Source organism: Mesocricetus auratus, unplaced genomic scaffold (assembly GCF_017639785.1).
Source record: "Mesocricetus auratus isolate SY011 unplaced genomic scaffold, BCM_Maur_2.0 Super-Scaffold_100007, whole genome shotgun sequence".
Lineage (NCBI taxonomy): Eukaryota > Metazoa > Chordata > Mammalia > Rodentia > Cricetidae > Mesocricetus > Mesocricetus auratus.
In genome coordinates, this window is record NW_024429191.1 from 71,148,810 (window position 1) to 71,175,186 (window position 26,377).

Below are 26,377 nucleotides of genomic sequence, written 5' to 3' on the forward strand. Positions count from 1 at the left end.
CTACTCTCCCCACACCATACAATATCTCCTTTCTTTCTTAGGAAGACTCCCAGAGCTCGGCCCACTGACACTATTTTTCTCAAGGTAGTAGATATGACGTGAAGAATGAAAAGGACATACAGAGTGAGTTTCAGACCAGTTTGTTTAAAATAGATGACATTGTCTCAAGGAGAAGGAGGGGTAGAGACTAAAATACATGGTTAACTCTTTGTTCATAAATGCATGCCAGTCAAGAAAGCAAGAAGTAAGGAAAGAAGCTAAATTGCCTTCACTTTCTTATCCCATGTGCCTTTAATAAGCGTGCCCTAATACCTGTTAAGTCCTTACAAGCTTAAACAATCAGATGAATCATCGTTTTAGTTGGGTTCAATAAAATAGAAGATAAAGAAATTCAGCATTATCCCCTCCTAGGAAGAGGAACTGTATTAGCTCTAATGTCTACAAGGCAACTAATGTTGTTTCTCATGCTTGGGCTTCCTCAGAACCTTCCCAATTTGTAAAAACACTTGCGCTGAATTTATAACGGAGAAATGTAAAGAAATAGTAATGAGATAATATGAAACTAGTATTAAAGGGAGATTTTTTAAAAGACATCAACATGTAAATATAAGGAGATGGAAAGATGATTCTGTAGTTACAAGCCCAGTACTGCTGTTGCAGGAGACCTAAATTCAGCCTCCAGCACCCACATCCAAAGACTCACAAGCACCTATAACTTCACCTCAAGGGAACCTGATGCCCTCTTCTGGCCCTCAAGAGCACTGCACTCACATGAACAAATATGCATGCTTTGGGCTATGGGCACTCAGGTACCAGCTTGCACACACACCCACATATACAATTAATAATTTACAAATATAAGAGAATATATTCTCTAAAGTACTAAAGATAAATAGCTTTAGCCCCATCCTATATTTCATTGACTTATGAATAAGAGGTAATAATGAGTACTGTATACTGATTTACAGATCTTAATATTTTCTCACTCAGTTTTTACTTGGATTTAATGAGATAATTTCACAGTTAAAAACATATATATCAATATTAGAAACTACTTAAGAAATTATTGTTATTCCTTTCAAAAAATTCTAGAAAGGAATCAAAACACTAGGGGTCTTTTATATTTATTGCCAGATTGCAAGTATAAGAGAATTGGTTGTTAGATTCCTTATTAGAAATGCTCTGGGTCATCCCTAATTGCCAGTAATCATTTCTTTCTCTCAATTTTAATGTAAATAACTTTGAAATTACATAATCTACCAGCACAATTTCATCCCATCTTTGATTGATAAGACTCTGCATGTGTCATGTGAACAGTTACACTCTTCCTGCATACTTATTACCTTCTCCACAGTGATACTTTTCATTTTATAAACCATGTGTCAAAGTTTGGGCTGCCTGGCTATATTCTCTACACTACTTTTTAGTAGCTGCAAGACCAAAGATTCATAGTGACTCAGAGATTGTTTCATAAGCTATTTATCTCACAAGGATCTGATATGGGATCTGCCCTTCAAAACTAATCATCAATGTGCATATATGAAAGGTAGGCCTTTAGAGGAATAATTAAGTTATAAAGATTCTGCCTTCATGAATGAAGGGGTTTACCTTTACAAACGGATCAAGGGAAAGCAGTTTAATATGTTATGCCCTTCCATCTCCTGTTACATAAGGGCATAGAAAGAGGCCTCCCTCCAAATAGGGATTGTCCTAACCTTGATCTTCTCCCAGCCCCCAGGATTGTAAGAAATTATTCATAAAGCTTGTGGGTTGTTGTATTTTATTAAAAAACAGCATAAATATACTAAGACAGGATGTTAATGGTTACTAATTGAGATAATTCATGCTAGGGATTCTTCAATGCATGGTCTATAGAAATTAATCAATATATAGTTTTAAACTAACAAATTCATGAGTTTATTCTGTGAAAATACATTGTAAACAAGGATAAACAAACTTTTACAGTGGTAAAGACAGGTTTAGGCAGGAAAAATAGTGAATAAGTATTGTTTACTCTCATTAGTTTGAAGGCAAAAATGTAGACAGAGGCACAGCCTTTAAGCTTTTTGAAAAACATCCCTTATGCTTTTCTCTTAAAAACCACAAAACTGTACTACAGTGCTTGATATATGTAAGTTAGTCACTTGATATTTTCATAATCGGTTAACAAATGAATGAACTGTGGTATAAAGACCCAGTCACCTTGTTTGGACTCCAAAGAGCCAGCCGTCCTATTGGCAGTAAACCAGCTTGGAAGTACAGAGGTGAGTCCTTGTCCGCGGTGCTGAACTCTCCCTAGGATGAATCTGTTCCTGTTTGGCAAACTGCTTTCTTCTCTCTGAGCTCACAAATCCCTTTCTCGCAGTCTACTTTCAAGGCACGGAGACAAACACTCCCCCATATGTTTCCCAAATGGGCTAATTCTCACCATCTCTGAATCTTTTAATGTTCTCAAGTCTCAATGTCTTTCCTGCTGAGCCTCAAAGTTCTTTACCTAAAAAAACATGGATTTATTTTATATGAGCCTCGATTTTTAATGTGTTGGCCACCTGGAGTCCTTGGCTGTCATCTCAGAAAGAAAAAAAAAGGAAAGAAACCCCTTCGGCCACACCTCCTTCTTAAAGAGTAGGCAAGTCTGCCAGCGGTTCTTTTTTAGGATCCCCGGAGGCAGCAGAACCGCACACCCTGGCTCCTGCAGTCAGCCAACAGCTTTCCTTCCTCTCTCAGCACCCCTCACCCCACCGCCCCACTTCCCAGTACATAAGAATCTTAGATTCCTTAGACTCGGTTCGAGAACCCGGGGAGCCCTCTGGTGTAACTACTTTGGCTCTTATGCCGCACCCTTAGATGCCACGCAGTCTGGACGCCTCAATCACGGTTCACAGGATCTACTGTGCAGATCAACAACACGTCCTGTCCCCCCCTCCCTTCCGCTTCACTTATCCACCCTTCTATGCTTATTGGACCGAGGCTTACAGTGAAATGGCTTCTAAGCATCAGAAATTTAAAACTACAAAAATATTCCCCGCGGGTTGTGCGCGTGTTTGTTGTGTGTGTCCATCCGCGCTTATGCAAAACCTCCCAACGTCACACCGGTATCTGGACAAGCGCCTCGAGAAATCCCAGATCTTTCCAGGGATTCCCTCTACCCTGCCCTTCTCTTCTTCAGCACCCCTAAAAGAGGTAGGTCTGGGGCTTTCGCCAACCACTCCTGCGGTGATAGCCACACACAAATCTGCTGCAGTTTTTACTCCCCTGTTAGCTCCAAATCCGTTTAGGAGAACAGTCCGGAGCGCAGGGTTTCCTTGCATTTACCCTGCATCCGCACTGCATTCCCAGGCAGCCTTTCCCGGGCTAGACCTTCTGCGGGCCGGCTGGCTCTGGTTCCGCCTGGGTGGTGGGTGGTGCTCTCACCGCCCCCTCCTTCCCTTGGGACTCGGGAGAGCCGCGCGTTGGGCAAGAGTGCGCGCGCGCGAGCGCGGGCTTGCTGGGGAAATCTCCTTCCCTGGAAGCTGCGGAGTGTCCCTGACCTAGAGTATCCCGGCGCCCTGCAAAAGCCACCAAAGCGTTAGAGTCCTTCTCTAAAGAAAAACGGCGGATGAGAAACAAGAAGGAAACCCGTTTCCCCAGAGTCCTGGGTTTCCAATGGTATCGGATCCTCCAGTAGCTAATCTGGTAGGGACGCGCTTGGCCGCCGCTGGAACCTGATCTTAGAGCGACGATTGCGAGAGGAGGGAGGTGAGGGACTTGCGGACAAGAGTTGCACCTGGTCTGGGAACCTGCAAGGAGAACTGTGGGGTGAGTAGCCTTTTTCTGGCATCAGAACAGGAAGAAGGAAAGAGGGGGAGGGGGAAGGAGCGGGACGAAAAGGAGAGGGCAGGGAATGGATTATGAAAAAAAAAAAATCCTTCAAATTCCTCTGCAGAGGGAAAGAGCACAGCACAATCCTCTCAGGATGAGTCCCGCACTGCTTTTCTGTGCGGAACGAGCAGCCACGAAGTTCTTTTAAAGAGAAAAGAAACTCCAAGCTCCTGGAAGGGAACCGGAGCAGCCGGGAGGGGCGGAGCTCCAAGGCTGATGCCTAGGGTCCAGGCCAAGGCAGCGGCCACGGTGGCCTGAAGAGCTGACGCCCGGCTCTCGCTCCTTATGGCCTCACCGCCCCACCCGGGACGGACTTTTGCCTCCGCCCCCCGGCGCCTAGTGGCCCCGCTGACGTGGGGACTCCGGGTGGAGGCGCGGACGCTCACCTGGTCGAGCCTTCTCCTCCCCCTCCTCCTCCTGCTCCCGCCCCCACCTGCCCTCCTCCTCTGCGAGTGGGAAAGCGACGGGATCCGTAGGCGAGGAAATAACGACCCCTGCAGTTGCATTGCGGAAAATCTCGGCGGCGGCGCTAGTTGCGGGCGATGGAAGCAAGGCAACTGCGGGGTCTGGGGAGCCCCGGAAAATAGCAGAAAAGCAGAAAGCGCGCGTGCAACGTGGGGAGACAGTGAGCCTCCCAACGCGCCCCAGTCCCGGGAGGCCAGCCTTGGGCTCAGTGTCTCACGCCTGAACCCGGTTCGGAGGCAGCAGGCGGCTGGCGGACTTGGGGAGCAGGGAGGGTAAACGGAGGCTGCTGGTGGCCGGTGTTTTCCGGCAATAATCCCCGCTTCTCTTTCTTTTCCTGTGTGCCCTGTCTGCTCCTCTCCCCACACCCTCCGGAAGCAGGAGAACCGACTGGATCGGAGCTAGCCGCCATCCTCTGACCATGCCCTGGTGAAGGGGGCGGACTTCGAGGGCAACTTGTCGCGGACTACCTGGGCTCAGCTAGCATACGGGAAGACGCAGCGAGCCCGGAATTGAACAGCTCGGCCCGGTGGGGGGCTGCTGTCTATGTCTTCTTGGGGCACCCGGCGGATCGGGGTCTCGGTTTTGCAGGAAGAGTCCAGTGTTGCTGGCTTCAGGTGGCTGACGCCACCACCGCCGCGGTCTCTGCAAGTGCTGTTTCCACCGTTGGTGAGAGGAGCAGAGACACAAGAGCGGGGAGACCTCAGAGGCAAAGAGGCATCGGACATGTGTCAGCACATCTGGGGAGCACATCCAAAGAGCCTGAGGGGAGATTTGCTGAAACAATTCAAACTGCGTTATTGATCTTGGGGGTGGCTGCCCCTGGCCGGCTGTCGGGTGGGAGCGCGAGTGTGCGCTCTCTGGAGAGTGTGTGCGTGTGTGTATGTGTGTGCCGTGTCGGGCTCCCCCCTTCCCCCCCTGTTTTCCCGTCGAGTGATGCACCTGGAATGAGAATCAGAGGATGGAAATAGTCTGGGAGGTGCTTTTTCTTCTTCAAGCCAATTTCATCGTCTGCATATCAGGTACGGGACTTGCTGGTGTCATGGGCGGGTGGTGTGTTCCGTGGTGGTATTTGAAATGTATGGGGTTTTATCCTGTGTAGACTTAGGGCGGGAAGTGAGGAGGTGGCATGGCCCTTTTTCTTTCTGTGGCTGTGCTGCCTTTGGAATCAAAAACCTTCTAAACCCAAGGGTGTGTGCACTGGTTTGTGTGTCCCTGAGTGTGTGAATCTCTGGGTGTGTGTGTGTGCACGCGCGTGTGTGTGCCGATGTGGGCAAAATCTTTGTGGCGTCCTGGAAGGGAGAAGGATGGAGACTGAAAAAGAAGAGGCAGATGGGTGTTGATTTTCAACTGCTTTCCTGGCTGAGAACTCTGGCGCCGAAATCTGAGCCTCCGCATTTCCCCCACCCCCACCCCCACTCCGAACCCCGGGCTTCCAAAGTTCCCAAACTCAGTGGTTCCTGGCTGGCAAAATGGATGCAGAGCCTTGCTCTGGTATCTAGACACTTTAAAGAGACTGCAGGAAGATGGGAGACTGGGGAATACCAGGAGAGACTGGAGTCATGTGGCAGCCCTCTATGTCTTCCCCAGATGTTGAAAAATGTGTTGCAGTATTTGAAATCCAGTGGCTCAGCCTTCCTACCCCAAACACACCTGAAACAATACAGTATTTAAAATGTTGCTTCAGATTAACGTCTTAATTCCCAGTAGCAATGATGTGCCGGCTCAATTGCTGATCAGAGGCTACTTGTGCCAGTGTGTGTGTGTGTGTGTGTGTGTGTGTGTGTGTGTGTGTGTTTCAATGAGAATCCAGGGTGTTGAGATGTCTGGGGTAGGGCTTGTGTCTTCCTGTTCCTTAGTATTGTGTGTTGGGAGGAACTGTCATTTCCAAGATGTGTCTCTTAGGTTTGAGGGAACTGTGGAGCTTTTCCCAGCCCTTTGGCCCCTCCCATTGACCAGCACCCACTCCATTTCCCTTGCACCTGCCATTTAAGCACTCAGGGTGTAGCCCATTTGCGGTTCTCCCTTCTGTCTGCATTCCCTCTGCAGAATTAGGGACTGAGCCAACTTCCCATGAAGTCTCCATAGGTAGATGAGCAGGAGTCCTGTCTCTGTGAGCAGACACACTTTAGCAGCATTGGAGTAAGACAGGGTTCCTGTCTCTTTCTTTAGCCTTCAGCCATCTCCACCCCCTAAATCAGATTATTAAAAATCCTTCTGTGTTTTCTTTACTTAGGACCCAGTTCTAAATACTGCCGTTTAATTTCAATCTTCTCTAAAGAAACAATGGGAATCTGTTATGTGAAGTCATATTTGGAGCTTGGCCACCCTACCAAAAAACATGTCAATGTAATACTTCAATGAGTTATATCCACATACCAGACAAGGGAAGTCTGGGGTCACTTCCTCCCATACACACAACAGGAATTCTCTTACTCTATTGTGTATCTTTCAGTATAAATATTGAAGTGACTCATGAGGGTTTTTGAGTCTTATGCCCAGGGATAGAGAGGGTAGCATCTCATAAAACCACATTATACATCTTTCTCTTGTTGCATATTATTTCACTATCTAGAAAATACACTTTTACTACCTCTTTCTAGCATCATAGATCATTTTCAGAAGAGCCATCTAAGTTCCTGTGAGACTGGATAAAATACAACATTCAGTGAGGGACTGGCCTTCCTTAAGTATCCTGTTAGTTCCCAGCCTGGACCCTTAATCTTACCTAGCAACGGCATGGGGAAATAAGCTGAGAAGGAGTCTGTTTTTAGCCTCAGAAAGAGTTACTAGTGGGATACTTGTCATGATTGCATTTGATTTGGTGTGTCAGCAGCTAAATTATTCAGATAGAAACACAAGGAGAAGGGTATTTATACCCCCATAAGAAGCACTATGGAGTATGTGGCCTTTCACTTGTATTTACTAAAAATGATGATTGCAACGTAATGAGGGGGATAAAAATGTAAACAAAATTTGTAGCTATTAGCTAAACAGAAAACTAGGTTACCACTCCAAGTGCTCAGTTAGGGTCTGCATTGATTTGCACTTCATGAAGATATGTAGGCAAAGATGCAGTATTCTGAGTTTTGTATTTACACATCACACATTTGACTTCAAAAGCCCATTCTGTCTCTACAGCCAAGGGCTTTTCCTCCTATCAGCACAACTGCATATTCAGTGAAGTTCATTTATGTCTAAATTATGATTAGTGATATAATCATGACTCACAATTGCCAGTTTGGGGACTTCAACTTTTTTCTCTTCCCATCTGACAGCCTGAGGATGTGTTGGAATGTGATGTAGTAAGGTTGAATAATTATGCCTCAGAGAGGGCTTAGTGGGTCTTTCATTTCTGTTTCCATGATTTGCAGTTTTAATTTACTCATGGATGAGTTTTACCAAAAGGAACAAAATACCCTTGTCATAGAATTCACTACCATGCATTTTAAAATATAAATGTGTTGGGGGCACCTTTTCACGATCTTAAACCATCACTTCCCTGGGTGCTAATCCATATTATATTACCAGACAGTGAAGGATGATGCATTGTTAGACTTGGCTTCACTATTGAGGAGCATAAGGCTGGGAAAGGCCAGTAAAAATCTGCAGTACAAAGATTGTGCAGGAGGAAAATACTGGTAGTAACTGCCTATGGAAGGTATGTGTAGGGGATTTCATTTGGTAGCCTTTACTGTTAGGAACACTCTGGGCTTTGTAACTTGGCATTTTATTGACCCAAGGTTCCACCCCCCCTCTGTCAAACACACACACACACACACACACACACACACACACACACACACACACCAAGGAGTTTCCTCTCTGCTATAAAATATAGATATCTGAATTTGATCTATTTGGAAGTTCTTGGTTGGCAAAGGGACTAAGAGCTCATTTGGCCAGGGTTAGCTTGCTGCTGTGTTAAGGAGCATGCATATCTTCCACTGGGGGAATTATACCAATTTTGGCAAGTTAGTGAAAGCACAACAAGGCTTAAAAAGGAATGTCATGGTCTGGGAATTAAATGAATATCTCATTTGGCTAAAAATGTAAGGTAGCAGGGATCTGTAGAGAGACCAGGGAGGGAAGAAGGGGGAAAGAAGGTTGAAAGTAAGAGAAGAAAGGAGGTAGGAAGAGAGAAATTAGAATGAATATGCTTTTTCTTTGTGCTAGATAGAGGACCATTCTCTTTCTGCCAAAGCATCTCAGACCAGTGAGAATAAATACTGAGAATCAGAAGGAGAGAATTTCCTGGTCAAAAAAGAGCTGCCTGATTTAATTCTTATGCTGTACTGCATTTCCTCACATATTTAACTTCATTGTGTGCCAGCTTGTTCTTGATAACAGCAATAGCCATTTAATTATGAGACACCATCATACCTTTCAAATTTAATATGGATTTTTTTGATTTGTTCCTTCTTAGAATGTGGAGGGTAATTTTATAGGTGGGGCCACCAAAATCCACAGAAATTTGGAGAATTCACATCCAGGTCTGAGTAAAAATACGTATATCGTTAAGTTTTAGTCCAAGACTTCTTTCAAGTTTTATTTTTCTATTTATTTGATTTTTTAAATTTTGGTGTCTCTGACTGTAAGGATAATTTATGTTAAATGAATGTTGCTCTTCAAGAACTTGGAAGAAAAAAGTTTAAGACAATTAGGCAGCACATTTAGAAATGCAGCAACATTTGAGTTGGACTTAAATCTGTCCACCACACAAATGAAACTATTATCCAAGTACTTTAGCATCTTTTAATCACTATTCACTATAAGCAAATATGCCTTTTCTAATCTAAAACTAAAATTTTTTGTGTATAGAGAAGAAATAGTAGTAGAGTGGTACATTACTATATGAGTTAGATGAGATAGTAAATGCTCTTTAATCATTTTCCATTTAACATAGTATGTGACATCTAGGAAGAATACACTAATATCAACTATTGTTTATTTTCTACAAATGTAGCTGTATATAGATTTGATTCACACAGAGTAGAACTTTACTTTCTTCTCTGTTGCCTTCATTAACAGCACAAAGAATCATCACCTGGGGAGATGGCTCTCTTGTTAAAGTCCTTGTTGCACACGCATGAGTATCTGAGTTCAGGTCTCCAGCATCCATGTAAAAGCCAGGCACAGTAGCATACATTTGTAATTGCCACGTGAGAAAATGAGGCAAGTAGATCCCCTGAGCTCACAGGTGAGGCAGGTTACCTGAATCAGTGAGCTCAGTGACAGACATGGTCTGTCCTGCCCTGAGTGAAATGACAGACTCTGGATATCCCCTATGTGGAAATAGGGATAGGGTGGAAGGCTGGAGGGGGATGGGAGGTACTGGAGAAGGGGAGGGGGAGGGAACTGGGATTGACATGTGAAGCAAGCTATTTAAAATTAAAGTAATAAACAAAATAAGGTGGAAAGCCATTGAAGAAAGCAACCAATGCTGACCTCGGCATCCACATACATGCACATAAACATGCATGTACATATGAATATCTACCTACATATATCACACACACACACTCACACACGTGCACACATACTCATCAGCCAACACAGAAAGCCTTGGGCAAATCAGAATTGTGTTTTGATTGGCATTCTCATGCAAACAGGAAAAGCAGCATTATATTTTAGTGCATCATCAGGAATGTTTCCTACTCCTCCTTTTACTCAATATTAAGTGAGAGGTGGCTCAGGAAGTCTTAAGTTGCACCTAGTCACTTTGTAGTGCTTATTGCCAATATCAACAGGCTTTTCCACTTCCTTCTTGCATATTGTAGATCAGTGTAGACTCCTCTTAAAAGTTCTTCCAAACTGGAAAACTGTGTATGCATTCACTATGACTTGAAATAAGATATTCAATTAAATGAAACTGAGCCCCACTCCAACAGGCTGATTGTGTCATTAACAATATAATGCCTTTAAGTCATTTTCCTTTGTGATGTCATAATCAAGCATGGACAGATAGCCATTGTTTTAGATGAAAGTCTCCAAGCAGTGGGCATAGAGAATCTTACCAGGTAATAGGAAATCCTAAGAGGGGAATAGAAATGTCCAGGTGGAGAAATCTTCCCTTGGGTAAAGAGAGATTGACTGACATATGAAGTAACCAGGACCAAACACCTTGTCTTATGACCCCCATTAAATACGTTGTACTTGGATTTGAGATTTCAGATCAGAAGACAAACGCCTGAAGTCCAACCCTAGTTATCTATATGGTATAGGCAATTGCCTCTACTTCTTTTCCCTGGGTTCCTGTCCCTGTCAAACACAATTTTTATTTGCATTGCCTATTTTTAAAATATTGTTCGGGACAACATCTGAAATTATAAAGCATCCTTCATGCTTTGCATATATTCAAATGTCTATATTATTGGATGAGTCAAGATTAAAATGCAGCCATAAAAGCAAAACTGAGAGGCACACAGAGAGTATGGAGTGAGGTAAAATGATATGAAAATGATTAATTACTTAAATGTACTTTCGTGTAATGCATTAGTATATCTAATGTTAGAAAGCAGTAAGAATGGTATCTAATTGTCTAATATATGGTATAAATACTATAGGTGAGAAAAACATGGCAATAAAAGAGAAAGTACTAGGCAACAGGGGCTAAAAGGAGTTTCGACTGTGATGTTATGTTTAATAGCCTTTGTGTACTGGACAGCCGGGCATTGGTGGTGCACGCCTTTAATCCTAGCTCCCGGGAGGCAGAGGCAGGCAGATCTCCGCGAGTTCGAGGCCAGCCCGGTCTCCATAGTGAGTTCCAGGACAGCAACGTGTACTGGACAGTTTCACTATCTATGAAATCTGAAGTCTAGAGGGCATGGACTTCAGTCAGTTAAGTACTTGCCTTGTAAGCATGAATGCCTGGCTTTGATCCCCCACAATACATTTTAAAAATAAAAAAGCTTGTTGTGGCAGACAAAAAAAAGTATTGGGTTGATGTGAGAGTTTGAAATAAATAAAACATAGATCACATTAGCAAAAGGAAAAAAGCACGAGTGAGTGTATGCTCAGCAACTACTACAACAGAAATACAAGGTTTGCCTTGAGAGACTGGAGTGTCAGGAAGAGGCTTATTAAGCTAAAATACTAGAAAATACCATGTAAAATGCAATTTTTGGTTCTCTTATGTGATGCTAATGTTATGTAGTATCACATTAATTCAATGAATGAAATAATTTCATACTTGTTCACAATGCTAACTGCCTTGGCTATCAAGTTAGTATTGACCACTTCTGGTTACTTCTATACTTGTCATATTTTGTACTCAATTCAGGATTTTATGATGGAGAAGGAGTTGAGCTTTCTTAACTGTGTTGAGAAATATGGAGTTGACACTATTCAGGGCTGTAGGTACAACAGGGAAACTATAAGAATAACAAAACTTGATTGCTTGGATGCCTAGCATAATGTCTGGAATACAATAACCAGGGACAAGTTGTGTGTGAGAGATATCAGTATAAACTATGAAACAAACCAAAGCCAACATGTGAAGAACAAGTTGGTCTGCCACTATCTGGTAGGTCATTATCTGGTAGGTAGTATTGGAGAAATGAAGAAGATCCAGTAGGCCTCCCTTCATTCATCTGTAAAGTGAAGATTGAAGAAACACACATACAATCTGCCTTTGTGCCTGGCAAGCAGTAGTTGTATAGTGAATTGAAGCTATCCCCCACAAATAACCATGCTTCATCATAACTGATATCAATAATAACCATTGCTACTAATATCAGAAAATGATTTTATAAATTTCAAGTAATCCTTCAGCTATTCTCTCTGTAAAATATAATATAATATATATGTATATGTAATATTATATATATGTATATATAACAAAAATGGACAATGCCTAGTTCTGAGTGTTTTATAACATTCTGCATGACAGACGTTTATAGACTATTCTGAGAGTGTGAAGGAAAAGCAGTTAGCTCTTAGTATATGTAAGGAAGAAAGGGAAAGATTTATAAAGATGAAAATATTTGAGCTAGAAAAATACATGGGATTTCAAAGTAAAGGGCAAGAGGGAAGAGGAAAACTACAAGGAAATAATAATATGTTCATAGCACAAAGCAAAAATATCAAAAGTTCAGTGAACTGTGCATATGAACTCAAGGGGTTGGAATAATTGACTGGAACTAAGGTTACAAACTAACCTGCAGTCTCAATGAAGGTCTCTGAAGCCGAGATGAGATGTGGAGACCTTAGTATTTTTTTTGTTACAAGGAGCTCAGGAAAAACGATGTAATCAATTTTTCTTTCAACTCAATAAAATATGTTTGTACTTTGAATATTGGAAGCAACAGCCTAGAAAACAAACTCTGTCTTGTCTTCATTTCTTAGCATGTTTATTCTTGATGATAGAACCCATAATGTTATCTTTTTTTTAATCCTAGGTAGAATTATATAGTGAGTCCAAGTCTGAAACAAAACAAACTACCACCAGCAACAACAATAATCCTATCTGAAATCAGTTAGATCAGTTTGGAACATTTTGAGGGGCATGGGTGTAATGTGCTAACACTTGAGACACAGTCTTACCTTGGTTTTTAACCCTTGGGATTTACATATTAAACAAATGATAATATCTCAATTTTGTACTTGAATAGTAATTATTGCATTTGTTAATCAGTTGAAGGCTAAGAAGTGGGACCTACATGTGCATTTGTGTCATGAAGAAAGCCTTAGGCCATGCCTCTCTCACATGAAAGAGATGATCAAGCCACTACCCAGCATTCTGTAGCAGTTTTACCTGACTACACTGTGCATAAATCTTGTTTTCAGTATATTTTATATTTACTTGGGAAAACATTTTTATGATCCTTCAAATTATATACCCATTGTATCCTTTCAAAGGTACAGTTACTATGGAGAGGATAGAGGGAGATAGATGATAGATAGATAGATAGATAGATAGATAGATGATAGATAGATAGATAGAAGGATGGATAGATAGACAGACAGACAACAGACAGACAGACAGACAGATAGATAGATGATAGATACAGATACACAAACCTGAAATGAAAATAGTGTTCTTTGTCCACCTAGTCACAAAGTTTATTGAGAGTGTACTAATCTTTCCAGGCAATTGGAATCAGTCAAAATAAATAAAATAGTAAAATTTCTCTCTATGAACTTATTAATTAGTAAGAGATGATTTTTAAGATATTTGTAATTTATAATACATTGTGATAAATATGGTTGGTAATAAGGAAAAAGAAAGTGAGAGCAGAGAATGAATATCTGACTGATTTTGCAGCTTGGAAAGAACAAAGAAGAGAGTAGGTACCCTAAGGATGCTTATACCAAGTCTTGATATTAAGTGTTGGCTTGGAAAATTTGTGCTGATTAATCCAGAGGGGTGAGATGGAGTACTGGTCATAGGGACTTGCAGAGGCATGGGTAATGATTCATGGGACTAGGCTCATATACAGGTTAAATACAATTTATTTCAGGGAGAAGTCACTTACACAAGAAGCAGATGGCCGCCGCAGGTTCCCTCTCTAAGGATCCACACAGGCTTGCTCCCTGTGACCCAACTGGACTCAAGAGAGAGACACCTGCCTGGATTCCAGACTTAAAATTCACTCCCAGGCATATCCACACCTGTGACCACGCCCTTTTGGGAGTGGTCAGTGCTACAGGTGCAGGTGGGGTGGATACCTCACTATAGGGACTACCATCTGCAAAATCAGAGCAAGGTAAGACAGGCCTCCAGGAGTTCAGTGGGTATCACAAGGGTAATATGACAGCTAGAGAATGTAGCGTGTGGACAAGGTCAGGATGGAAATGCGTTCAGGAAGTATGACTTCAGTAACAATGACATTTTGTAAATAAAGACAGAGAAGACTGGCCACTCTATGTCAGAAAGGTCTCCATGTGAGACCCAGGAGGGTGTGGTGTTTGATCATTCACTTCAATAGAAACAAACAAGTGCTTGCAGTAGTGGTCTAGCCATGCTCCATTTGACTGAGATCACTAAGCAGTTTCCAATGTTGTCTCTTGTTCCAGGTGGCTTCCCAGAAGCTTTTGAAGAAAGTCAAGTATAGGTTACAGAGTTTAATCCCCTTATGCAGTGTATTACTAGGATTCTATACTTAAGGGGAAACAGCCAGAAACCTATTGGTCTACCCTGAGTTTTGTAATGTCTGAGGCATCATCTAATTTGCTATGTTATTGAAATTTCTCTTTTTTCCATTTTGCTGTTTTCATCTCAAGCAATTTTAAACATAACTTTAAAGGATATCCAGTATGCAGAGTTTGGGGGAGGATCTTCCAGTCATAAGAAATAGTCTGGGACTGCCATAATTGCTCTTTATTAGCAAGATTGGGCCGTTAATGGGATATCCAGACTTAGGGGTTGATTACATTTGCATGAAGGAGCCATCAGATGGCAGGGAGATATTATCCATGGTTAGGAAGGAGACAGCCTACAAATGTCTTGCTTCCTGGTCTGAGAAAGGTGACACTTTTGTCACAGCAGATGTAGAATTCATCTTTAGCTCTGTCCAATACTTCATGCCCAGTGGCTAAAGGGGCTGGCAGTAGGAAATGAAGCTTGTGACTTTCAGTTCAGTTTTCCAGTGCCAAGTTTTGCTGGCTTTGCAACACATTTGGCAGTGATGTCAGAGTTGGAATAAACACATTTACTGGAGGATATGAGTCAACATATTTCTATTCTGCTCCTCCTCTCAGTGTCCTCACTACATACACTGCTACCTTTTACCCTCAGTGAAAGTAATACTGATGACAGCACTTACTAAGTGAGTCCAGACCTTTCCTCTGAGGTTGGTATTAACAATAAATGACTCCCAGAGCTCTAGAAATCAATGCATAAGGAAGCATATCTATAGCAGGTGTCTGCTTTGTTTTCTTTTCCCGGTGTCTAAAATGTTTGTTCATTCATAAACAAAAGCTAATAAAAGGTTGCCTTTTAGGTAGGCAATGGTCCAGACATGTGGTAAAATGTAGTGAACAAAAATCTTGTTCTTGGCCCCTGCAGAATATACATGTAATGATATACAAACATTGTAGTTTGCACTTCCCATTGCCCAGCCCGGAGCCTGACATTTAGAAGATGCTCAATAGTGAACAAATCAATTAATACATAAATAAACAGAAAGGAGTGATTTAGAATTCTTAACTTCATAAGAGAATAAGAGATAAAAATTAACACAGTAGGGAGGAGAGGCAAATCAAACACTGTGTCAGCTATCCTCTTGCTTCTGACACAGGTAGGTTTCCCAATGTGCAAGGACTTAGAAAAAAAGAAGAAACCTGTTGGATAGTTTGATTTTCCTTTCTCAAATTGAACTCATAGGTTTTCTGGTCAGATCATCCTTATTTGAAGCAGGCACTCATATTTGCTGTAGATGTATTCCAGCTCTTTCGTGTTCTGTGGCATCACAGTAAAGACATGAACCACTGCATTCATGGATTCAGTATTGTTCCTTTATTTAAGTCTTCTCTGTCCCTGGTAGAGAATATTGCATAATATATCATGTTTTCCATAGTGAGAGAAACAGTAAGTACATCAGGGAGCTCACTGTCTTTCAATTAAAACTTTCCTAGAGTGTTCAAAAGAAAGATCCCCAGTCCTTGATACAGAGAATTACAGGAAATGACTCTAATGGTAATGTTTCCAGGTTTATGTCAAAATGTTACTTCTAGTATTATTTTTCACATCTAAATACATGACAAAAATAACTTAAGGAGGGAAGGGTTTAATTTTGTTCTTGGTTCAGTGGCATAGTCCACCCCAGCGTGGATGCCGCAGAAACAGGAGTGTGAGGTAACTGGTCACAGTACATCTGCAGCCAGGATCCAGACAGCAGTGAATGCTATTGCCCAGCTTGCTTTGTCATTGTTATTAAGTATGAGAATTCAACCTGTGGGCCAGTGCTGTCCTTATTCAGGGTGGAACTTTCCCACCTCAATTAACCCAGTCTTTAAATGCTCCCTCCCAGACACCCCCAGAGGTGATTCTAAGTCTTGTCAAGTTGATGACCGTGTTAGCCATCACATGTACTCTCTGGCTTTTGGTTAAGAAGAATGACTACTTCTTACCAGAAAAAGAACTGGCAAGAACCTTGGAGCTTTAGTAATATATTGAGCTGCTGTTTGGGGCAGACATTCTCCTCCTTCCTTGACTGATCTTAGCAAGTGTGTGGAAATGGATCTCTTGAACAATCTCTGTTTTGTTTCTTTGCTATTTTAATTATAGGGAAGGGGATAGGTTAGAGACAAAATGTTATTTTTGTTAGCCTCTGGTTCCAGGAGTACATGTTTGGAAATTACACTGCTAGCTGGGGTATAAAGCATCTGAGGACATTCTTGTTCTATTGCTTACCCTGAGTATTAACAGTGATGTGCTACTTGCCATCTAATGCACCATAATAACCCAGCTCTCAGCTACTGTGACACAAACCCCCATAGAATAAAATAAAAAGTTGGAAAGTTGCAGATTTTTCATATCTGTAACAAGTCCCATCCCTGATTTTTCTCTTTTGGAGAAGTTCTTTTTAGCTTTTTAGTTTGTATTAATGCAATGCTATGCCAAAATGACAGCCTCTGCAGCCATGGGGATATGAGTGGGTGTGGCCTTTGATGTTCTTTCTCTCACTTTTGAAGTTGCTGGGGCTAGAGCTTGACTGTGTCAAGTAAAGTGCTGTATTGTGCTACAATTATGGGTAAGAAATGTTGAGTGAACTAATGAGTGAATGCTGTGCTACACATCTACTATTTAGGCTAATTGTGTATTCAAATGAGATGCTCTTCATTCTGTTGCTTACAAGACTGCGATTACAGAAATGTTTTGCAGCCACAAATCTGATTGATGCTGTGAATCACTGGGTTTATTTTAATGCCAACAGTGTAAGAGTGTCAACAAAGGTAGGAAAGCATATTTGCCCCCCTATAGACAAAATTTGTATTTACCAAAGTTTAAGTTACACCTTTCAACTTTTATGTGTGTATGTGTGTGTGTGTGTGTGTGTGTGTGTGTGTGTGTGTGTGCGTGCGTGCGTGAATGTGTGTGTGTTTTTAAAAATCTTTATGTATCAAGGGTTTTCTCATGTGGCTTCTTCACAGGAAATTGATCTTGGATTCAGATGAATCCCAAAGTCAGTAGCATAGCCCTTAGAAGCTTCTTGCTCATATATATTGTCCAGCTGACATCAGCATGTATGTGTGGCAGCTTGGGGTCTCGTAGCTTAACTTTGCACCCAGCAGCAAAGAGCAAAAGGTTTGCCAGAGCAGTTAACATCTGAGTTAGAGTTTTATTGTTTTATTGCTGATGGGGGACATTCTTCTGTATGCTATTTTTGAATACATACATGTTTCTCTTACTGATTGGTGAATAAGCGCTAATTGACCAGTAGCCAGGCAGGAAGTATAGGAGGGGCTACCAAACTAGAAAAATGTTGGGAAGAAGAAGGCAGGAAGGAGCTGCCAAAGAAATGCCATGTAGCTGCCAACAGAGCAAGAGGCCCAGGCATCACCAGTAAGCAAAGACAAAGTGGAGATGCATAGAAAAATAGAAACGGGTTAATAATAAAGAGAGCTAGCCAAATAAGAAGCCTGAGCCACTGCCCAAACAGTTTATATTTAATATAAGCCTCTGTGTATTTATTTGGGACTAATGGGTAAAGACAGTCCAGACCACATCAGCTCTTATAAAGTGAAACATTTATTTGGGGCTGACTTATAGTTCAGAGGTTAACCCATTGCTATTTATCGCAGAAAACCTGACCACATGCAGGCAGGCATGGTTCTAGAGAGGTAGCTGAGATGTCTACATCTGGATTGGACTGCAACAGGAAGAGAAAAATACTACACTGGGCCTGACTCCAACAAGACCACACCTTCCAATTATGCCACTCCCTATGTGTCTATGGGGTCCATTTTCATTCAAACCACTACTTAGCTAATAATATTTTTTGTTATATTTTTATAATAATCTATGCATCAATAGTGTCTTTCAGTAATTATTTTCCATTATTTAGTGACATGTTGTTTCTAGTTTATACTTTTTTGCTAGCTTTTCATATCTATAGATAATTACTTCTGTTGAACTATTTTTTTTAAAATAACTCTAACAAATTGTAATTTCTCACATGAAATTCCATCTGGTTTTTCTAAGATATCCTGATGTGTAAACTGCTTATAAGTTTCTAGATTACCCAAATTTGCTGAGAGAGTATGTTCATAGTATTATCAACTCCCATAGTTCATTTAACAATGATAACTCATGCCTTAAAGGTTTCTTATCCAAAAATGGCTTGTTCTGGCATTAAGAGGATACTGATTTGGAGACTCCATGAGCTAGACCCTCAGTATGTGGGAGACAGTTGTGAAACTTAGACTATCTGAGGGGCCCCTGGCAATAGGACCAGCACCTAACCCTGATACATGAGCTAGTTTGTTGGAGCCCATTTCCTATGGTGGTATGCCATGGTCAGCATTAATGCAAGGGTGTGAGAGACTCAATGTGCCAGACTTTGTTGACTCCTCATGGGAGCCCTTACCCATGAGGAGGAGTGGATGAGGGGTTAAGAGGAGGGATGGGAGGAAGAATTGAGGTTGGAATGTAAAATGAAACTAAAAAAATAAAAATAAAAATAAAGCCGGGCGGTGGTGGCGCACGCCTTTAATCCCAGCACTCGGGAGGCAGAGGCAGACAGATCTCTGTGAGTTCGAGGCCGGTCTGGAATGATACCCTCCAAAACAATACAGAGAAACCCTGTCTCGTAAAATAAAAAAAAACAAAAAACAAAAAATAAAAATAAATAACAACAATAATAAAATGCTACTGTAATTCTCAAGACAGACTAGAGACAGAAAACTGCACGTGAGACTCCATGCCTCCCTTGGGTCTAGAAGATTGATACTTGGGTAATATTCCTGGTGCATATATTTATTAAGCAACTGAGGATGAGAGAGTAAACTGGCTTGCAGGAAATATTATTGGGATGGGAGTTAGGACCTGACATAATTACTACTATCCTGCTAACTCTGTGTGATGACGTCAATCACCCACCACTGGTTTGATTCCTACTGTTCTTTTAAATCAGGATCCTATTGCCCTCACTTCAGCACTGTAAAGTACTAAGAGGATTTTGCAGAAAGTTTTTGTTGATAGTAAACTTTTTCAGTTCTTAAAAAGCCAAAGTAGCAAGATTGAGGGTGTAGAAGACCTCTCTTATGTGTGTATGTGGGGACATATGGGATGGGGTGGGGGATGGGGGCTGTGCGTGTGTGTGTGTGTGTGTGTGTGTGTGTGTGTGTGTGTTGGTTTGTTTGAATGAGGAAATGTGCATGCCATGACACACATGGTGTGCAGGTCAGAGGGCAGTCTGGAGTACTGGTCCTCACCTTCCACTTTTTTGATACAGTCTTTTATTGTTTTCCTGCTCTATATGCCAGACTAGCTGGCCTGCAAACTTCAGGTGATTCTCCTATATCCATCTCCCATCTCCCCAATGGGAATTTTAGCATTACTGACATGTGTACCACCTGGCTAGACTTGAAGTAGTTCTGAGGATTTGAACCCATGTCCTTGTGCTTGGGTAGCAAGCTCTTTTACCCATTAGGTCATTTCCTCAGCCCAGGCAGAACCATGGGACTGTAAACAGAAAAGTGACAAGTGACTTCTTAGATAGGAAAGCTTGAGATAGGAATTATAAGAGAACAGCCTAAACTTGATTTTTAGGATGGTGACATTGTGGCCTCTTAGAAAGACCACGAGGAATAATGCTGCTACATAAAAGTATTTGTTGAAAACTTTGTATGTTATTTTTTTCTAATTGTCTCAACTCTGCTGATGTTGAATAAGTCTCTAAGTCTCATGACCTCATTTTGTGAACTAGAGTTGGCAGCATCTGTCTGTGACGTTAAGGAGATTGACATTTACAATTTAGCATGCTGCTCGAGCTATAGACAGCACAAGGTACATGGTAAGTTTCTACTAATTGTTATGGTGGAAGCTAAAGAACAAAAGACACCTTAGATATAATTAGGTATCTGGCAATATTGTGTAAAACACAGGGAATAAATGAGCCAATGCATGTGAAAGTATTTAGTATAATGCCTGTGCATAGCACATAATCAGTTAAGGTTGGTTGAGTATGATTCACTTAGGGAAACTAGCATGTTTGGGAAATATTTTAAAGGTAAGAAGAGAGCAGACAAGCACAGTTTTCCCTAAAAGGATCTTCAGAGACAGTCTAACCCACAGTTTTCTTTAGTTCTGTTTATTTAATGGATGACACATTTTCAGTTTTACCCAGAATTTAAACTTATCAAGGTTTCTAATGTGTTTGGTGTCCTGTCACCCTGTACAAACCCAACTTTGGCAGGAGAGACAGAACCCTGGTTCAAAGAATTTTTGTACTGATTATTATTATTATTATATTTAGTTAATGTTGACTTGTTGGCTGGAGCAATAAAGAAATTAAATATCATATGTCAATTTATTCTCAATAGAAAATAGAATACTTGACCTCACATGCTCCAAGATTGTCACTCACTTTTACTGCAAACTGACTGCTTTGTTTTCATTCATGGCTCAGTCCTGCCAGTTTTCTCTAAGTATTAATTTGTGCACATGGCAACCTTAACCATGTTTTCTTCAATCGGTTTGCAAATGAAAACATAGCTTTGATTTGTGTTTAATATTCACTAGGGAGGAGGGTTTTTAAAATGATAATTAAATGCTGGGCTAGTGCTGGCACTGTGACATGGTTCATTTTTAAATATTAGGCTGGAAAGATTTAGCAAAAAGGCATAAAAGGAAAACCAACAAGAAATAGGACAGATGATAAATGCTGCTTGTGTTGATGTTAAGTAAAGACAAGTCAACTGTGGCCTAAGCATTTCTCTGGGGAACCTGGTTTAGAGATTTTTTGAACATTCAGGCTTTGTGTGAGATTTTCCCTCCAATCACATTGGCAGCGGCTGGATTACAACTGAGAATGCAGAGACTAATGGACTGTTGTGACTAATCCACTAAACCTCTACTCCTGTTTCCCTTAAATTGATTGAACTTAGGAGAGCTGAAGACAGACCCACACCCACTATCCTGGTGTTAGATGCACAGGATTTAATGATCTCCTAGAGCTTTAAAAGACACACAAATGAGGTCCAGGTAACACTGATAGAATATTATCACCTTGATACATTATCTTCTTAGCAATTATTTACCAAATCTCAAAGTTTTCTTCCATAATCTTAATTTTTAAAAAGAATTTTCACCTGCACAAATCCAAAATTAATAGCATTGGAGATACATTATTTTCTTAGCAATTATTTACCAAATCTCAAAGTTTTCTTCCATAATCTTAATTTTTAAAAAGAATTTTTACCTGCACAAATCCAAAATTAATAGCATTGGAGATGGAGAGATGGCTCAGTGTTTAAGAGTGCTTACTCCTCTTGCAGAGGAACTATATTAGGCACCCAATACTCACTTCAGGTGACTCAAAACTGTCTGTGATTCCAGTATTTCCAGGTATTTGATGCCTCTGTTTTTTGTAGGTATCTGCACTCATGTGCATGTACCTCCCCACACAAATACACTTTATTAAAAACAATAAAAAATAATTCTTTAATAACACCAATATATCCCAACTTTAAATAACTTAAAGAAAGTGTTATTACCAATCTGCTATGAATATTTTAGGTTGTTTTCAAAATTATGTGAGATAAATATATTGTTCATGGTTAAGAAAATCACATCCACAAACCATGTAGATAAAATAGTGTGAAATATATGCACACATAGGGTATGACATTGAAAAAAATCACAATTTTATGCTAACACGCTCTGCTTCTGTTGGATCAATTACAATGAAACTATAAATTTTAAATCTTTTAAAAATCGACAGTAAAATTTTTATTAATGGATGGGAACCTGTGTGTGCAAGAAATGTGTGAGAAGAGTACTTGTGTGATGCCCCCTGTGGAGGTCAGAGGACAACTTTGTGAAGTTAGTTCTCTCCTTCTATGTTGGTATGGATCAGTTACAGGGAATGTATTCAGGTCCCTAATTTTGTGCAGCAATCATCTTTACCCAATGAGCCATTTGTTTGTCCCTAAAATCTTTTATTGTTAGTGCCCTTAAAATAATTAGTAGAGATATAAAAATGTATGAAATGTGGTCATAATATTGGAGACTTTGACTAGGAGAAATACTGTAATTTGGGGAGAGAAATGATTTAGAGAGGTGGTTTTAAAAGGTTTTGCTTATGCATACACAGTAATATTCCTCAGTGGATTGAAAAGCCATATCATTTGTACCAAGAATGATTTTGCAGTAGGATTACGCCTACACTATGTCTCATAGAAGCTGTTGGGCTTTGGAGAAGTTAATTTCTGCATCATCTTAGTATCCTAATCTATAAAATGGGGTTAAAATAACTTTCGCTTAGTTACTTTTCATAAGTGTTAAAGGACCTAGGAGGTAAGGTGCTTAGTACCATGATCAGACAGATCACGGTTTGCAAATGTGTCTGGTTTGTAGCTTCCTATCTCAGGTAAGATGAAGCCACCACAGCTTCTCTGAAGACATGGAGGGTTCTCTGCTTTGCTTGTAGGGACCACATTTCTAGAACTTTTAGTTCCTTCCTCTGCCACCAAATTAAATAGATAACAGACAGACAGACGGTATATGTATATATATATATATATGTATTTATAAAAAAGAAAACAACAGAAGAGAAAAAGCATTCACAGTCTCAAGACAGACATCACTTTCTCCAGTGTCCCAGGTCACTGTCCTGTAAAAGATGCCTGTCTCTGCTTGTTCTAGATTCTGTTGTTTAACTTTGGACACACCTGACTCTCATGTGGGCTTAGCCCACACATTCTCCATGGCCATAAAATGTCTCTTTTTCTCTAAAATTAGTGAATGCTACCACCTCAATGCCCTGATAGTCTCACCATCTCAAATAAGCCTATCTCTGCCTCCGTGTAGTAGATGAAAGCTTTTCCTGGCCAGTATTTATCTAGGGTTCATATGTTTTGTCTCCCAAATGTCAGTAGAGCCTGCTCATTGAATTTACTCCTCAGTTCAGAACTGTACTTTTTCCCTACATCCTTCCAAGTCTACAAGATGATTTAAGTTGTAGTTCTTTTTCCCTGACTCACCAAATTCCTTGTACTGTATCACTTGAGCTCAGCAAACAATGACCTGGACCACTGCCTTGCTTAGTAGCGTTATTACATCACAGCTAAGTCTTTGTATTTTTGAACAGAGTTAAGAAGTTGCAACGTTGACCATATTGCCTGCATAGCTTAAAGTACTTAGTCTCAGTCCCTTGACAAAAAAGATGCGGAAATACCCCCTTCCAAGTAGTTGTTACAGAAACAGTTTCAGGCTTGGGGTATTGATGGGTTGCAGTCTGTTGTAGTGGGGAAGGTATGGAGGAGAATAACAGTTCACAGCCACTGGAGCATGTGGTGGAGGCTATTCACATCATGCTAGATCAAGAAACAGAGGGCGTGATAGGAACCATGAGCCAGGCAAAACTTTCAAAGGCCTGACCTTTAATAACCTCCCTCTTCTAGCTAAGCTCCTCCTAGTAATTCCACAAGCTCCAGAATTGGAGTCAGTCAGAGAAGAAGCATGCAAAATATGATCCCAAAAGGAACACTTCAGGTTCAAACTATAACAACAGTAATTGATCCAACTGCTTCCAAGAGATGTAAGAATAAAATCAGTATCTGGATAGTCCACTTTCTTCAATAAAGTACTGGTTAAGTTTTAGATTAAATATTTCAACCTTATAAAGCTTTTTTAGGCTTTAGGAGCCTCAGAATGCTATCACTGTTTGATAGCTTTTACCTCATCTCCCAGAATAAGTTACCAAGCACAAACTAGCATCAGAAATCCAAGAGATAACTCCTGCTTTCTGCTAATTTGAATCTAGATGCCTGCTTTGTTATTGGAAGAGGTTGGGATTAAGACTGGGCTGGTTTAACCCCCAGAAACAGCTGACCAGACAAAGGTTAACTCTTGAATCCCAGGCATCAGCCTGGGAATCCAGCATGGGACTGATCAATACCCCCTGAATTTGGGTGTCAATGAGGAGGCCTAGGGAACCTATTGAGCCTTGGGCAGCAGATCACTACCCATCCCAAGTATACACATGGACTTTGGACTCCCATAGAACAATGTGAGGTGCACTCTCACCCTGAACTCTTGGGGAAGGGTCTAGGCCCTGCCCTATATGAAATGACAGACTATGGACACCCCCATGGAGGGCCTCACCCTCCCTGGGGGAATGAGGGGATAACGGGGGGGGGTTGGGGGGATGGCACGGGAGGAGGGGAGGGAATGGGAGCGGGACCTGGAACTGACTTGTGAAGCAACCTCGTTTCTTATCTAAATTTAAACTGGAAAAAAAAGAAAAAAAAAAAGAAATTAACCCTGGTCTTTGGAGACTGAATGGCAAACCACATTCAGAAATAGGAGAGTCACCTGGAGAAGGAGCACTTTGAGAAATAACAGCCTGAGAAATCAAACCTTTGCCCTGGTGACCAAGACAGGCCAGACTCACAGCCCAAGTCATGGGCAGCCTCTGAACTTGCACTGAATCTAGTTGAATGAGCTCTTTTGGGGCTCTGGGAAATGATTGTGGCTCCTCCTGAACACATGGGGGAAACTAAAGTCAAGTGGCTTAGGCTGACCATAGAGAGAATGGGTTCTGGGAAGGACTCTGATCATCCAGAGCTCCTGCCCTCTTAGTCTCAGAATGTTCACTGAAATCCTAAAGTAAAAGAGTTTTTAAATCTAAAGAAGATGCAAGCAGAAGACAGACTAATGGCCAGAGCCAGCCCATGGCCTGTTTCATAAGAAGGAACGAGTGACATTTCATTTCAAAATGGTTTTGTAGTAAGAAAAAAGTAACAAAAACTACTTAGTGACATACAAATATATAAAAGAAAATTTTGGAACATAACTAAAAATTTACAGCAATGTATTTATTTTTGTTTTATCTCTCATCGATGGCTATTCTCACAGTGGACTACAATGCAAGAGCCAAGTATTCATGAAGGAGCCTATGGATGGGAAAACCTAAATTATTTGCTGGCAGGCCCTTTGAAAAAGAATTGTTGTGAACATTTGTTCTAGAGAATATATGGCAATTAAAAACAGTTGTACAGAAGCATACTATAAATAAAATAAAATACAACTACCTCATCTTCTGTGTGAAGATCTTGGAAAAAGACTATGTTCCCTTAACCACCATCACCATAGCATATAGAATATTATATCACTCCCAGATTCTCCTGTTCTTTTGGACTTTTTGCTCCCTTGCTCTGTGGCAATCAAGACTCTGACCTCTGTCACGAGAAGCGGTTTTTCAGGATTCATTTACCAAGCCTTTCAGAAGGCTAGAGACTGCTGAGGGAAGGCTATGGGGAAGTGTGAAAATATGAAGTTGATTTTATTCTTCCATTGATAATTTCTCAATTCACTCTGAACACCAGCTCCAAGCAACCACTTTTATGAAATAGTAGAAGCTAACAGACACTGGACAAAGAGCTCTCCCCCTTATATCCTTAAATCCTTTAACCCTTTGAGGCAGTTTTAACTCATGATCAACTTTGACTATTAAAGAATGCAATTTGTTTAAATGCCCCCAGAAACCACATACTTTGCACTCAGAGTAATTGAAGGCCAAGTCTGAACCTGCACTCTGCACTCTTGACGAGGCAGTAGGCTCTAGGTAAGTGACTTCCTCCTGCACTTTTGCTTTCTACTTTGTAAACTGGAAATAAAATTAACTAGTCCAGAGAGTTCAGGGGTGGGAGTGGCTTAATTATCAAAGCACTTGCTTTGCAAGCATAGGACCTGATTTTGATTCTCAGTACCCATGTAAAAATGCAAGACAAGGGAGGCATGCACTTATAATTCTAGTGCTGGGGAAGTAGAAACACACTTCTGGAACTTGCTGATCAACTATCTTACTTGGTGAGTTCAAGGCCAGTGAAGCATGCTGTCTGAAAAGCAAGGTGGATGGCATTCCTAAGGAAAGACACCCGGGGT

The 26,377-nt window shown here is 41.1% G+C and overlaps 1 protein-coding gene across 5 annotated transcripts in view; it reads left to right on the top strand.

Moving 5' to 3' along the window:
- The first annotated feature begins 3,164 nt into the window (after positions 1-3,164).
- The window catches only part of Ca10 (carbonic anhydrase 10), a 497,907-nt gene continuing 474,694 nt past the window's right edge, over positions 3,165-26,377 (top strand). Inside the window, exons 1-2 of one of the 5 annotated variants that reach the window (XM_040749478.1) lie at positions 3,165-3,183; positions 4,705-5,345. In XM_040749478.1, the coding sequence (XP_040605412.1) occupies positions 5,285-5,345 (61 nt within the window). In that variant the 5' untranslated portion in view covers positions 3,165-3,183; positions 4,705-5,284. Of the gene's footprint in view, positions 3,184-3,413; positions 3,799-4,410; positions 5,346-26,377 lie in introns of those variants that run through there. The other 4 variants (XM_040749477.1, XM_013117703.3, XM_021230508.2 and 1 more) reach the window with 4 other exon arrangements.